The sequence below is a fragment of the Microtus pennsylvanicus genome, chromosome 11, assembly GCF_037038515.1.
Source record: "Microtus pennsylvanicus isolate mMicPen1 chromosome 11, mMicPen1.hap1, whole genome shotgun sequence".
Taxonomy (NCBI): Eukaryota; Metazoa; Chordata; class Mammalia; order Rodentia; family Cricetidae; genus Microtus; species Microtus pennsylvanicus.
The window spans coordinates 40721490-40733682 of NC_134589.1; the positions used below are offsets into that span (position 1 = coordinate 40721490).

Here is a 12193-nt window from a genome sequence, read left to right on the forward strand (position 1 = left end):
ATTCAGTGAGAAAATGCCTTATTAAATACACTGGGGACGGGACAACACTCTGTCACATACAGCATTGCTTGTGCTTCTGAGTCAGAGTATCAAGTTTGTGAAGTAACTTTTTCCCTACCAGCCTGTTGTTCCTTTTCATTTTTTTTTTCAGTTTGGACAGTTTTGAAAACTAAACAACCCTGTTCTTTCTTGGTGATGCCTGCTAAGCATGTCTTGAACATTTCCAGATCCAACCAGAGAGACTTGAGTGCTGAATCCTACCTTTTATTTCTTTGTGGGTTTTTTTTTAATGTATGTTCTTGTGGAGAGGGTTTGTGCCATTGCTCTTGGAGACCAAAGGGGAGGGTATTGGAGTCCTTGGATTGAGAGTTACAGTCACTTGTGAGCTGCTTGTCATGGGTGCTGGAAACTGAACTCTGATCCTTTGCAAAAAATGTATACAATCTTAACCACTGAGCCCATCTCCACAGCTTCACGTTGTGGGTCTTTTCGTTTTTGTTTGGTAGACCAGGCTGACCTTGAACTAGAGATCTGCCTGCCTCTGCCCGTGAGTGATTAAAGGCATGCGTCACCACTGCCTGGCAACATTTGTGAGTCTTTAAACATAAGCTGTATAGGTAGATATCTTGTTGGTGACTTGCAGTTGATTGACAAATAATGACATTTTGATCATTTAGTCTATTCCTCATCTATAGAGGCTATTGAGTAGTGGCAGTGTTAATAAAAATAAAAACATTTGGTAAAGGATCTGTACCCACCTGCAATCCCAGTTCTACTCAGAAGCAGGAGTATCAGGAATTGAAGGCCAGACTTGGCGACATAGTTCAAGACTAGCCTGGGCTGCCAGAGACGCTATCTTAAAACATGCAAACAAACATCACTTTCACACATAACATAATAGAGTATAAAATTAATTGCCACTTTTTGAAAAAAGGGAAAAGCACTTATTCACTGCCACAGGGATAGAGGGGTCTGATTATTACCATTGAACAGCTGGAGAGGCTGAAGCATGGGGAGGGTAAGCAGGTTTTACAAAGTCTCACGACCGTTAAGTTAGTAATGTGAGCATTCAGGCCCAGATGTGAAGGACCCCAGAGTCAGTGCTTTTACTGTCAGTGGGAAACCCACAATAGAAAAATGCACAGAAAACCTCACTAGTTAATAACTCTTATTAAAATACCTGCCGACTACTTGGTAAAAATTCTAACTTATTGTTCACAGCATCTGTACTTATTTGTTTCCACTCTTAATTATAGCTGATAAACTTCCATGTTAAAGGAGGTTTTAAAAACTTGCTTTTCAGGCCCAAACACTTAATTCTCTTTATCTATTGGCTATAAACAGCAGGGTACTAAGAGACAAACTACCCATGGACCAGCATTTTGTCTGTATGGGCACTCTTCATTCAGCTTTGGAAGAGAAACACAATCTTCCCCCCATATTCACAGATGTGGTATCCTTATAACCAGCCAACTGCAGATTTGAAACGTAAGGGCTATTTAGATAGCGTATAACTTGTATGGAGAATTATTATAGCCTACAGATTATTTAAAATATGGAGAAGTGCGGGGCGGTGGTGGCGCACGTCTTTAATCCCAGCTCTCGGGAGGCAGAGGCAGGCGGATCTCTGTGAGTTCAAGGCCAGCCTGGTGTACAAGAGCTAGTTCCAGGACAGGAACCAAAAAACTACGGAGAAACCCTGTCTCAAAAAAAAAAAAAAAAAAATGGAGAAGTATATACATGGACTTTACACAGATCTAGGACATTTTGCATAAGGTACTCAAGCATCCACGAATTTTGTTATTTGTGAGGACTCCTGGAACCAATATCTAATGGATGCTGAAAGGTGACTGTATTTGCCTGTGCCTCTAGCAGATGGAGTGTATTGGTAACAACCACTTGAGCAGTAACAGTTAAGCGCTGGCTTGTACACTTATAGGTATGGGTTATTGTGTAAGTAGTATGTGTGGGGTTTCTGTGTTTTTTAACGTTTTTATTTGATTTTTTTTAAAAAAAGAAAATAAATTATCTTTTTTCATTTTACATACCAATCCCAGTTCCCACTCCCCTCCTCTCATCCTCCACCCTTCCCCATCCCTCCCTCATCCACTCCTCAGAGAGGGCAAGGCACATTGCTCCGAGGAAAGACCAAGGCCCTCCCCCACTATATCCAGGCGGTTTCTATGTTTTTATATTAAATTTTTTGTGCAGATTTTTCGTCCCTATTTGCAATTTCAATTATAGGGCTTTTGCTAATTTTACGGTGTTCCCATGACTTCTCCTGACCTGCCTCCTCATTCCCCCATCCATATCACCCCACTGTATGTGTATAAAGGATAAGCATGCCATGCGTTGTATAATACCTTGCTGTGCATACATATACTCATTTATCAAGTGTATATATAGATAGACAGACAGACATAAGTGTGTTCCCATACAAAAATGGGATCATATTACATATGCCTTAAAAATGTAGATACTTTCAACCAGCTGTCCCATTCCCGAGAGTCCCTCCCACTAATTTGTAAGCTATGTGTTAGCGTGTTTTCTGCGGTGTCGCTCATAGCAGCAGAAGGGAAGGGAGATCACTGAATAAATCGTGCTGTATCTACACCGCAGGATGCTAGGCAGTCACTACAAAAGCCAATTTGATTTAGACCAGAAGTGTCTCCTCTACCATTCTCCTTTGGGGATTTTACTGTGTTTATTTCTTTACTGGCAGTTTAGTGAGACTTCTAGAGAGAGATGAAATAAATGTGAACAGGCCTCTTTGTAATTGAAAATCCAGTGAAGTAAATTCGAAGACCTGATTTAGCTTCTATTTCTTTTCCTACGAGAGCTGTGAGGGTTTCTCCAACATTTTTCTTCCTCTTCCTTGACCTTCTGTATTGGAAATAGGAAGTCCACAGCCTTCTACGTGTCAAGTTCTGCTTGCCTGAATTTTAAACCCTTGGCCTTTTTCACCAGTGGCATCCAAAGGGTACCACGTCAAGATGTGGTCTCTACTGTTAGTTGGATGGGTTTTGTTTTCGTTTTTTTTGTTTGTTTTGTTTTTAATTTCACTACATAGCATAGGCTGGCCTCCAACTCACAGCAGTCCTCCTGCCTCAGCTTTAAGAGAGCTGAGTATAAATGTAAACTATCATACATAGTCTTTGGGTTTTCGTGTGCTTATTTTTAAGAGAGTCTCACTCTGTAGCCTAAGCTGTTCTGGAACTCACTGGCTTTGAAATCACAGCAATCCTCCTGCCTCAGCCTCTTAGGAATTGGGATTATAGACACAAGGCACCACACCCAGCTGTAATGTCGTCTTTAACAGTAAACTGAGAACTGATGAATTATCAGTTCAGAAACAGTCCCTGGAACATTTGGGCCTATTTGGTAATAAATTAAGAGGAAACAGTTCACCCCAGCTACCTTTTGTTCTTACTTCTGTGCAGATTTGAGAAAGGACGCATCTACACATTCATTGGAGAAGTGGTCGTTTCTGTGAACCCCTACAAGGCGCTGAACATCTATGGGAGAGACACAATTGAACAGTATAAAGGTCGTGAGCTATACGAGAGACCTCCTCATCTTTTTGCTATTGCTGATGCTGCTTACAAGGCTATGAAGAGGCGATCAAAAGACACCTGTATTATGATATCAGGTATTTGGAGGGGGCCCTGGTTCCAATGTCTAAAGGTATTTAATTTTTTTGCACTCAAGAATTCACTTAATTGATGAGTTGGTTTTTGTTTTTTGTTTTTAAAGCTTAGAAACCTAAGGTATTTTATAGGGCCTTGAAAAGTACTGAACACTTAAATACCAAAGCATTTCTACCCTGTTTGATCATCCTCTAGTCTTGGTTTTAGAGGCTGAGGCAAGAGGATTGCTTGAACTCTTGGGAGTTTAAGACCACCCTGAACAACATAACAAGACCTCATCTCATAAAAAAGAGATTATACTTGCATGCCTTTTGGTCATTTGTAGACTGAGCCAGCATGGAATATGATTCCTCTTACCTGAAGCACACAAAAAAATACCAAATAAAATATAACACAAGTAGTTCAGATGTTAACAGAATGAAGCAAACAAAACGATGCACTTCCATGCCAAATGTGGAGGGCAAGCCTGGAGTTTGGAAGTTGGCACTGTGGCGCAGACAGAGCTTCCTGAGCTTGGACCCGAGCCTTCTGGAGAAGAGGAGGAGGCGCTGCAGCCCTCATGCTCAGAATGGGAACCTAGCCACGCACACAGTGCTGAGTACTTTGCAGCATCTCCCCTGGGAAAATGAGGACAAGGAAAATACCTTTTCCCTGGCCCAAAATGGCCTCTCAACTGTGGGAATCTCTGTTGGTGCTAATAATACTGCCCCTTTACTTTAGTGGCTTTTTGCTTTTCAAAATATTTTTTCGATCATTATTTTATTTTGGTTATCAAAATAACTTTAAGTGGCATGTAGCATAGTTATTTTTCTACTTTACAGATAAGAATGTTAAGGGTCAGAAGATTAAATAACTTAGTGTTGGAATTAGAGAATTATAGCCCAGGAATAAACTGGTTTTTTTAATAACAAAAACATTTTGGGGGGGGGATTTTTTGAGACAGGGTTTCTCCGTAGCTTTCTGGTTCCTGTCCTGGAACTAGCTCTTGTAGACCAGGCTGGCCTCTAACTCACAGAGATCCACCTGCCTCTGCCTCCCGAGTGCTGGGATTAAAGGCGTGTGCCACCACCGCCCGGCTAACAGAAACATTTTAAAAATTTAAAAAGTTAATCTGTTACACAAATTTATGAATGAAAAAAGTGCTTTACTCTTTTCTCATACAATGTATTTTTATCATTCATCAGTGTGTTTTATTATTTGTCACTCCAAGTCCCTCCCTTCCAGTTCTCACCACCACCATTTTCTCTTCCAAACTTCATGTCTTCTTTTTGTTTATAACCCACCCACATCTAGTTGATTAGACACCATTATACACATGTGTGTAGGGCCATCCCCTGGAGGATTCCAGTCAGCCTACAGCATCAGACTCCTGAAAAAAACTGATGCTCTTTCCCCCAAGCAGCTATCAACTGGGAGTGGGTCTTGGGAGCTCCTTTCCCATCCGTACTAGGTTGACAGGCATGAATCTCATGCAGGGTCTGGTGCAGGCAGCCACAGCTACGTACTGTGAGTTATGAGTATGAGGCCCTGGCGTGTTTTAAAGACACAGTTTCACAGCAATCATCCTCAGCTTCTGGCTCTTAAACTCTTCCAGCCATTCTTCTGCCGTGTCCCTTGAGCTTTGTGACGTAGATACACTGGTTAAGCCCTGCACAGACCCTTATCCTCTGCGCTTGGCCAGCTGTGAGTCTCTGTTTTAACCACCGTCACTGCAGAAAGGATTTTCTCTGTTGAGAACTGAGAGCTGCAATAATCGAGGGTATAAAGATAAGTCTTTAGGAGGCAGTTGAGACTTTGCCCCTTTATAAAAGTAATACTAGCAGATTCCCCTAAGGCTGTGACCTCCCCAGATACAGGTTCTTGGCTAAGTTTACAGTACCAGGCATGCCTCTCCTGGTGTGGGCTTTAAGTCCAGATAGTAGCTCTTTACCCCCATAATATCGTGCCATTATTGTAGCTCACAGAGTAAGAGTGTTGATGAACACCAAGTATCAGCAGCCTGCATAGCACCTCCTGGGGTACTCTGAAAGCAAGCAAGCAAGCAGATAGAAAGCGTCCAGATCAACACCAGCTTGATTTCTGCATCTCCAGTGACCGAAGTATATAGTATCTTCAGCAGTCGAGTCTTACTAACAAGTCTTAGTGAGCAACCATAAGCAATGGCAAGAGCTGTATTTTTTGTCAGGGGAGGTGCCTCTGGGACCCATCTGACACGGAGAAACATTCACTCGTGCTTGAACATCTTGTCCCCCAACATTCTAGAAGTAGCAGATGGTTAGTTTTGTCCTTTTGCATATTTTCTCTCTATGTGTAGGTATATAGAGTCACACATTTGTATAAATGAGTAAAATACAGAATTGTAAGTGTTTACTGCTATTGCAAAGTTATTTTTTTCCCACTCAGCAGTGTATAGTGGACGTATTTTCATTAGGGTTTCTATAGAACTAGCACATTCTCTTTAGCAGTCCCATTATGTAATTGACTATTTTTATCCAGTTCTTTATCAATCTATTAGTCCAATTTTAGCCATCACACAGAGTATAGTCTATAAAAAGATGGTTTTAAAGCCTTGGAAGATTGATACATTTGGTTATACTACATTTGAAAATATTCCCTTGGAAGAAAGTTAAGTGAGTGAAGTTTTGGTGTTTGAATGAGTAGATGGAACTTCTAAATCTGTCCCTTCGCTACAACCACTTATGCCCATTGTCACACTTTTCCATGATACCTGTGTCTCAGGTGTGGTGGCTTCTTTTTTCACTAAAATTATTGTAATTTTTTTAAGACGTTAATTTCTCTTTCCTTTTTTATACTAAGAGACTGGATTTAACTGGTTTTAGAAATCTCTGTATTCAAGCTACCTTTCTCGGCCTTTAGAGTCTCTGGACCTGTGAGCACCTGACTGTACTTTTCATAACCAATTGCTTTATTCCCATTAAATCTAAAATAAGCTTTCTGTAGAAAATAAGGTTATATGGATGTAGCTGTAGCTACTGTTTGTATCAGCACCTTAGTTATTTTCAGCGATACTTAGGAGTAATTGCTTAGTCTAAGGAGCTAGTTTACCATAATTTACTCCTTGATATATTTCCCTAATTAAATATTAATTTGTAATTTATAATTTTGCTTCTGTCATTTTTTAAAAATATTTATTTATTATGTATACAATATTCTGTGTGTATGCCTGCAGGCCAGAAGAGGGCACCAGACCTCTTTACAGATGGTTGTGAGCAACCATATGGTTGCTGGGAATTGAACTCAGGACCTTTGGAAGAGCAGGCAATGCTCTTAACCACTGAGCCATCTCTCCAGCCCCTGCTTCTGTTGTTTTTTAAGACATGTTCATACCTATTAGAAGAGCTGAGGACAAAATAATAAGAAAGCAGGAAGGGTGAGGAGGGAGGATGGAATTTTAAATGAATAACCATCAAAGGTTTACGTTTTTCTGTTGACAATGAGCTTACCTTATGGTGTTAAGCCCTTCATAATTCTTTCCTCCAGGGGAAAGCGGAGCTGGTAAAACAGAAGCCAGTAAGTACATCATGCAGTATATCGCTGCCATCACCAACCCCAGCCAGAGGGCAGAGATAGAAAGGTAAGAGCTCAGGAGCACAGACTGGCTGGGCTGGGCTTCGTTTAGTGTGCAGACTGGGCTGGGCCTAAACTGGCAGTCATCAAACATTTTCATGATGTGTAAACTGCTTCCATTTTCACATTGCATATTGTCTTTCTGCCTTTACTTCTATTACTATGTCAATTTCCAGCTTTACCAAGTTAAAAAAAAAATTAAAACTACTTGGAAATAGTTGAAAGTGTCCTGGTTCCAGTTCCAGCCAGTGTTCAACCTCAGCAGCAGAGCTGCTGGAATTTGCACAGCTTGGCTTTATTGTTCAAGCCTCTGCAGGTTCCTTGCTCTGTGTTTTTAAAAACTGTACTCTGAGTGAAATGTGGCCCTGGAAAGTAGACCCACAACTTTCCATTGCTATCATAACCATAACCCACTGATGCTGGGAGCCAAAGTGAGGTTCGCATGTAAACCTCATACTGCCCTGTGCTGGGCTCACAGTCAGATGCGTAGCATAGCTGTTCTGTACGGTGTGGGGCACCCGTGTTCAGAACAGTGCCTGGCATACAGGGTTTGCTTAGTAAATATGTAAGGAGTAAATGGGTGGTTATTGTTTGTTTTTTAAGGAAGCAGTATGTGTAGCTTTCTTATGTGCTGCAGCCTTTTCTAAGAGGGAAAAGGGTCCTTTCCAGGTTGCCGGCTTTGAAGCTGAGTAGTATTTGACTGAACAGTCAACAGCTCATCTGTGCACCACAGATAGCTCGCCAGGCTGGAATCCAGGGGGCTGCATGATGTCAAGGGAGAGGATTTAGATTCAATGATACTGTGTGGACTTTGCATTTTCACCATAACTGGATTACCCGGTCGAAAGAAGCCTTTTAAAAATGTGTGACTTCTGGTTTTTTCACTTTGCAGTCTAATTTGAAGTGAACATTTGATCAAATTTTTGTAATTTCTTTTGGACCCCAGGAGAATAGCGAGCTGAGAACTAAATTACTTTCATTTCTATATGGCAGATAAGGCTTATGTAAATTTACTGTCTCTCTGGAGCATATCAGGCCATCATCTTATGGTTTCCTTTGTAAGCAAGCGGTTCCTACACACATGCCTTTGTAAAGCATACAGTCACTTATGGACAGCAGTTTGAAGGGTCCGTTGCAGGATTCGTGGGAGGGGCAGTGGTCCACTAATGAGGTCGTGTCAGAGGCCAGGTTATTCCTACAGGTGTGACTGTGTAAGAAGAGTCTTGTCAGCAACCAGGAAACAAAGAAACATGCTAGAAGGAAGTTAAGGCTTATCCAGTTTAAGTGTCTGAATTTTTTTTATAATAACTTTGATATATTTTTGTTAGAGTGAAGAATATGTTGCTGAAGTCAAACTGTGTTTTGGAAGCTTTCGGAAATGCCAAAACCAACCGTAATGACAATTCGAGCAGGTTTGGGAAATACATGGATATCAACTTTGACTTCAAGGGAGACCCCATTGGGGGGCATATCAACAACTACTTGCTGGAAAAGGTAAGTGTGCTAGACTTCTAGGGTGATGCTTGTGATAACTGAATGTTTAAAATGATATGTGTAAATTTTCATCTATTGCTTTAAAGTAGTATTTAATCCTGTTGTCCCTCTTCAAGTTTGCCTTCCATGGTTAAAATTGTTCTCTTTGTTCTCTTATGAGCACTTAGGCCTATTGTTTTCAACCTTCCTAATGCTACAACACTTTAGTACAGTTCCTCGTGTTGTGGTGACCCCTCCAACCATGAAATTATTTTATTACTACTTGATAACTGTAATTTGCTACTGTTATGAATCATAATGTAAATAATATCTGGTATGCAACCCCTGTGATAAGGTCATTCAACCCCTAAATGGGTCACAACCCACAGGTTGAGCACCACTGACTTATTATATCACCTTAGAAAATGTTAGACTTTGTTGATGCAGAGTTAGGTCTGTATGGGACAGGAAGAATGTGTGACAACTTCTGAGTAAGATTTAACACAAACCAACCAAATCCCTCTCCCTCCCACCCTCCTTTCCCCCATGTAGCTAAGACGGAGCCACCATACTTACACCTCAGCTTTCTAAGAGTTGAGCTTACAGGACTGTGTGCCATCATGCCCAGCTTCCAGACCTAGACTTTTTATGTTACCATCCTCCATCCAGTTTGCGTTTAACTAAATTGAAATTTTCCTTCCTTTAGTTTGTTTGCTCACTGCTGTATAATATCTATAACTGGCTCCAGCTGGACGCAGGCGTTCTTCCTCCCGATCCAGTGAAGCCGTGCTGCACAGCCACCTCCACCTTGAATTGTGCTCTGATGCTTCTCACTCAAGGGCTCCCTATCCCAGTGACCCCACAGCATCTTACGGCACTGTAATTTCTATTATCTGTGATAGCGAGGCTGACTGTTAAGGAAATAAGTGCTCTATCAGTTGAAAAGAAACAGGAAATATCAAGTATTACCTATCTTTCCTCCACAATGTTTTGTGATTCCACTGTGTGTACGAATTAAATCAAAAAGAAGCCTTTGAATGAACACACATGCTGAGCAGTCATTTTGGAGAGCCTAAGCAGAGTCCCTAGGGCCTGCTCATGTTGACTGATTTTATTATAGGATATGAGGCATTGCTCTTTGAAATGCCAGCAGACTCTGGACAAGGGAATGTTGAGAATGTTCCTCCCTAGCATTCCTTCCCATTCTCCCCCCTCAGATTCCTACCACTTGCACATACTATCTTTAGACTCCAGGTTGCAAAAACATGGCTTCATTCCTCATGAATGTTAAGACACCCCCATTTTAAGCAATATAGAGAATTACCAAAATACTGCCAGGAAAACCATAGCGAGCACCCGTCTCTGATGAGCTTTGGCCACAGATTTTTTTAAATGCACTATGAGTATAAGATTCTCTTAGAAAGTTGATTCTGTTTCATTTATACCTATATTTTCAGATTAACCATTTTTAAAATTTTTTTTTCTTAGTCTCGTGTGATTGTGCAACAGCCAGGAGAACGCAGCTTCCATTCTTTCTATCAGGTTAGTAATCAGTCTTATGCAGAGAATGCCATTCGCCTAGTCGTGCTGAGAATCTTTCTGCTGCACTCTCGTCTGTACCACACCTCTGTGACTTGCCTTGTCTCCACTCCACAGCAGGTCACATTACGTACAGGCATGGGCACATCCTACCCCACCTAAGAGACCATGAGCACTGTGAGCATCACCTGCATTTCCTCCAAGGAGAGGGAGCAGTGTAATGGCCATGAAAGTTTTTGCTTTGGCACCTTCTAGATGTGTTGATTTCATTTTCTTTTGAATTGAGTTGCTACTCCTGTACTTGAGAGTTCCTGAAATGGCAATGTAAATTTGGTTTGTGTTGCTCTTGATAGGTGTAGGGCAATATGACTACTTTAAAAACAAAAGCAGGATTTATAAATTCAACGGAGAAATATCTTCTATGCTGTCAACACTCAGAAAAAAAAATAAATGTCTTTTGGGAATGTTATTAGAGCTTGAAACAAACTCTTAAATAACCCTCCTTTGGCACATCTGCTCTCAGAGAGAGCAAGGTGATGTTAATATGATCTTTGAAACTCAAAGTGATATAAACCAAGACTGCTCTTAAAAGCTGTTGACCTAATTAAGTAATATTTGGGGTTTTAAAGACCAGATGGTAAAATGCTTGCTGAACCTGTGGTTGGTTTAAAAAAAAAAACAAAAAGCAGGATTGGTGGTGTCAGTATACAGCCCTAGTGCTGAGTAGGCAGAGACAGGCCTGGGGATTGCTGGCTCTAGGCCAATTAAAAAAAAAACAGAGTGAATGGAACCCGAGGAATGACACATGCCCAAAGCTGACCTCTGTGCACAAACCAACAGGAGCACACATGCAATCACACATTTAAAACTATAAGTTAAAAAGATTGGTTTCTGTGTGTCTTTGAAGGAGGTTGATGGTGACAGTACACTCGAATACAACATTGTTTGATTAAGTAACTGCTTTCGTCAATGCCATTCAAGTTCTGGTATGTTTGGTTTAAAAAAAAAAGAATCATCTTTTAAAGTCTGATAACTGCACATTTGAAGTAAACCAAAACTTACTGTTCAGTGCAGCGCCCTCCTGGAGGCCTGCTCTATAGCATGAAAGGGTAATGGCTTTGTTTTGCGTTTCTCTTAACAGTTTGCTAGATTTCAGACAAACTGTTTCTTTATAAAATGTAAGAACTGTTTATTTCAAGAACTTCCAGCTTTTGCCCGTGTTTATCCCCGTTGGGTGAAGTTATTGAGAAGTACCATCACTCTGTGTGAGAGTCACAGCCATCAGTCACACTCCTCTCTGACTGACAGCTGAGGAAAAGCTGTTCAGCACGTGGGACTCCATGTGTCTGCTGATGGCGCTTCCCCTGCATCGCTGACTTCTCAATTCGGGAGAGTGACACTGCTAAGCAGCCAGCACCTCAGACAGGGATGACATTCTGAGCAAGGACCTTTTAGACCAATTCGTTGTGAATGAGCTGAGACATTTTCATATTCCTCGTGACTGTGTAACATTCTGCCTATCTTAATAAATAGAAGCCACTGACCTATAAGTAACAACAACAGCAACAAAACAAAACAAAATCCAAACATTTCCTCAAAGCATGTAACAGAAGGACCTAAATGTGTAAAGCCCAGAAAATGAGTAGGAACTAGACCACCACTCGGTTAGAATGTTTGACATTTAGGAGATCCGTATTTGCTTTGACGGTTGAATGAGTCAGGAGGAACCCTAGAGGGACAGAACCAAAAGAATGAATATTTGCTAAAACAGTATTTTTTAGATTGGCTCACACGATACTATCTGGATAGTCCAGCAATCCATGCAGGAGCCTGGAGAGGCTGAGAACCCAGTAGCTGCTCAGCCCCTGAGGCTGGGTGCCTCAGCAATCCTGGTCTGGTGCTGAAGGCCTGAAAATTCCTGGAACTGCTGGTCTTCCTTGGAAGCT

General features: G+C 41.2%; 1 protein-coding gene across 1 annotated transcript in view; it reads left to right on the top strand.

Annotated features, from left to right (window-relative positions):
- Window positions 1–12193, top strand: part of Myo1d (myosin ID) — a 293048-nt gene that overhangs the window by 81769 nt on the left and 199086 nt on the right. Inside the window, exons 2-5 of the mRNA XM_075991410.1 lie at window positions 3441–3649; window positions 7149–7242; window positions 8564–8729; window positions 10197–10250. Of these exons, the coding sequence (XP_075847525.1) occupies window positions 3441–3649; window positions 7149–7242; window positions 8564–8729; window positions 10197–10250 (523 nt within the window). The remainder of the gene's footprint in view (window positions 1–3440; window positions 3650–7148; window positions 7243–8563; window positions 8730–10196; window positions 10251–12193) is intronic.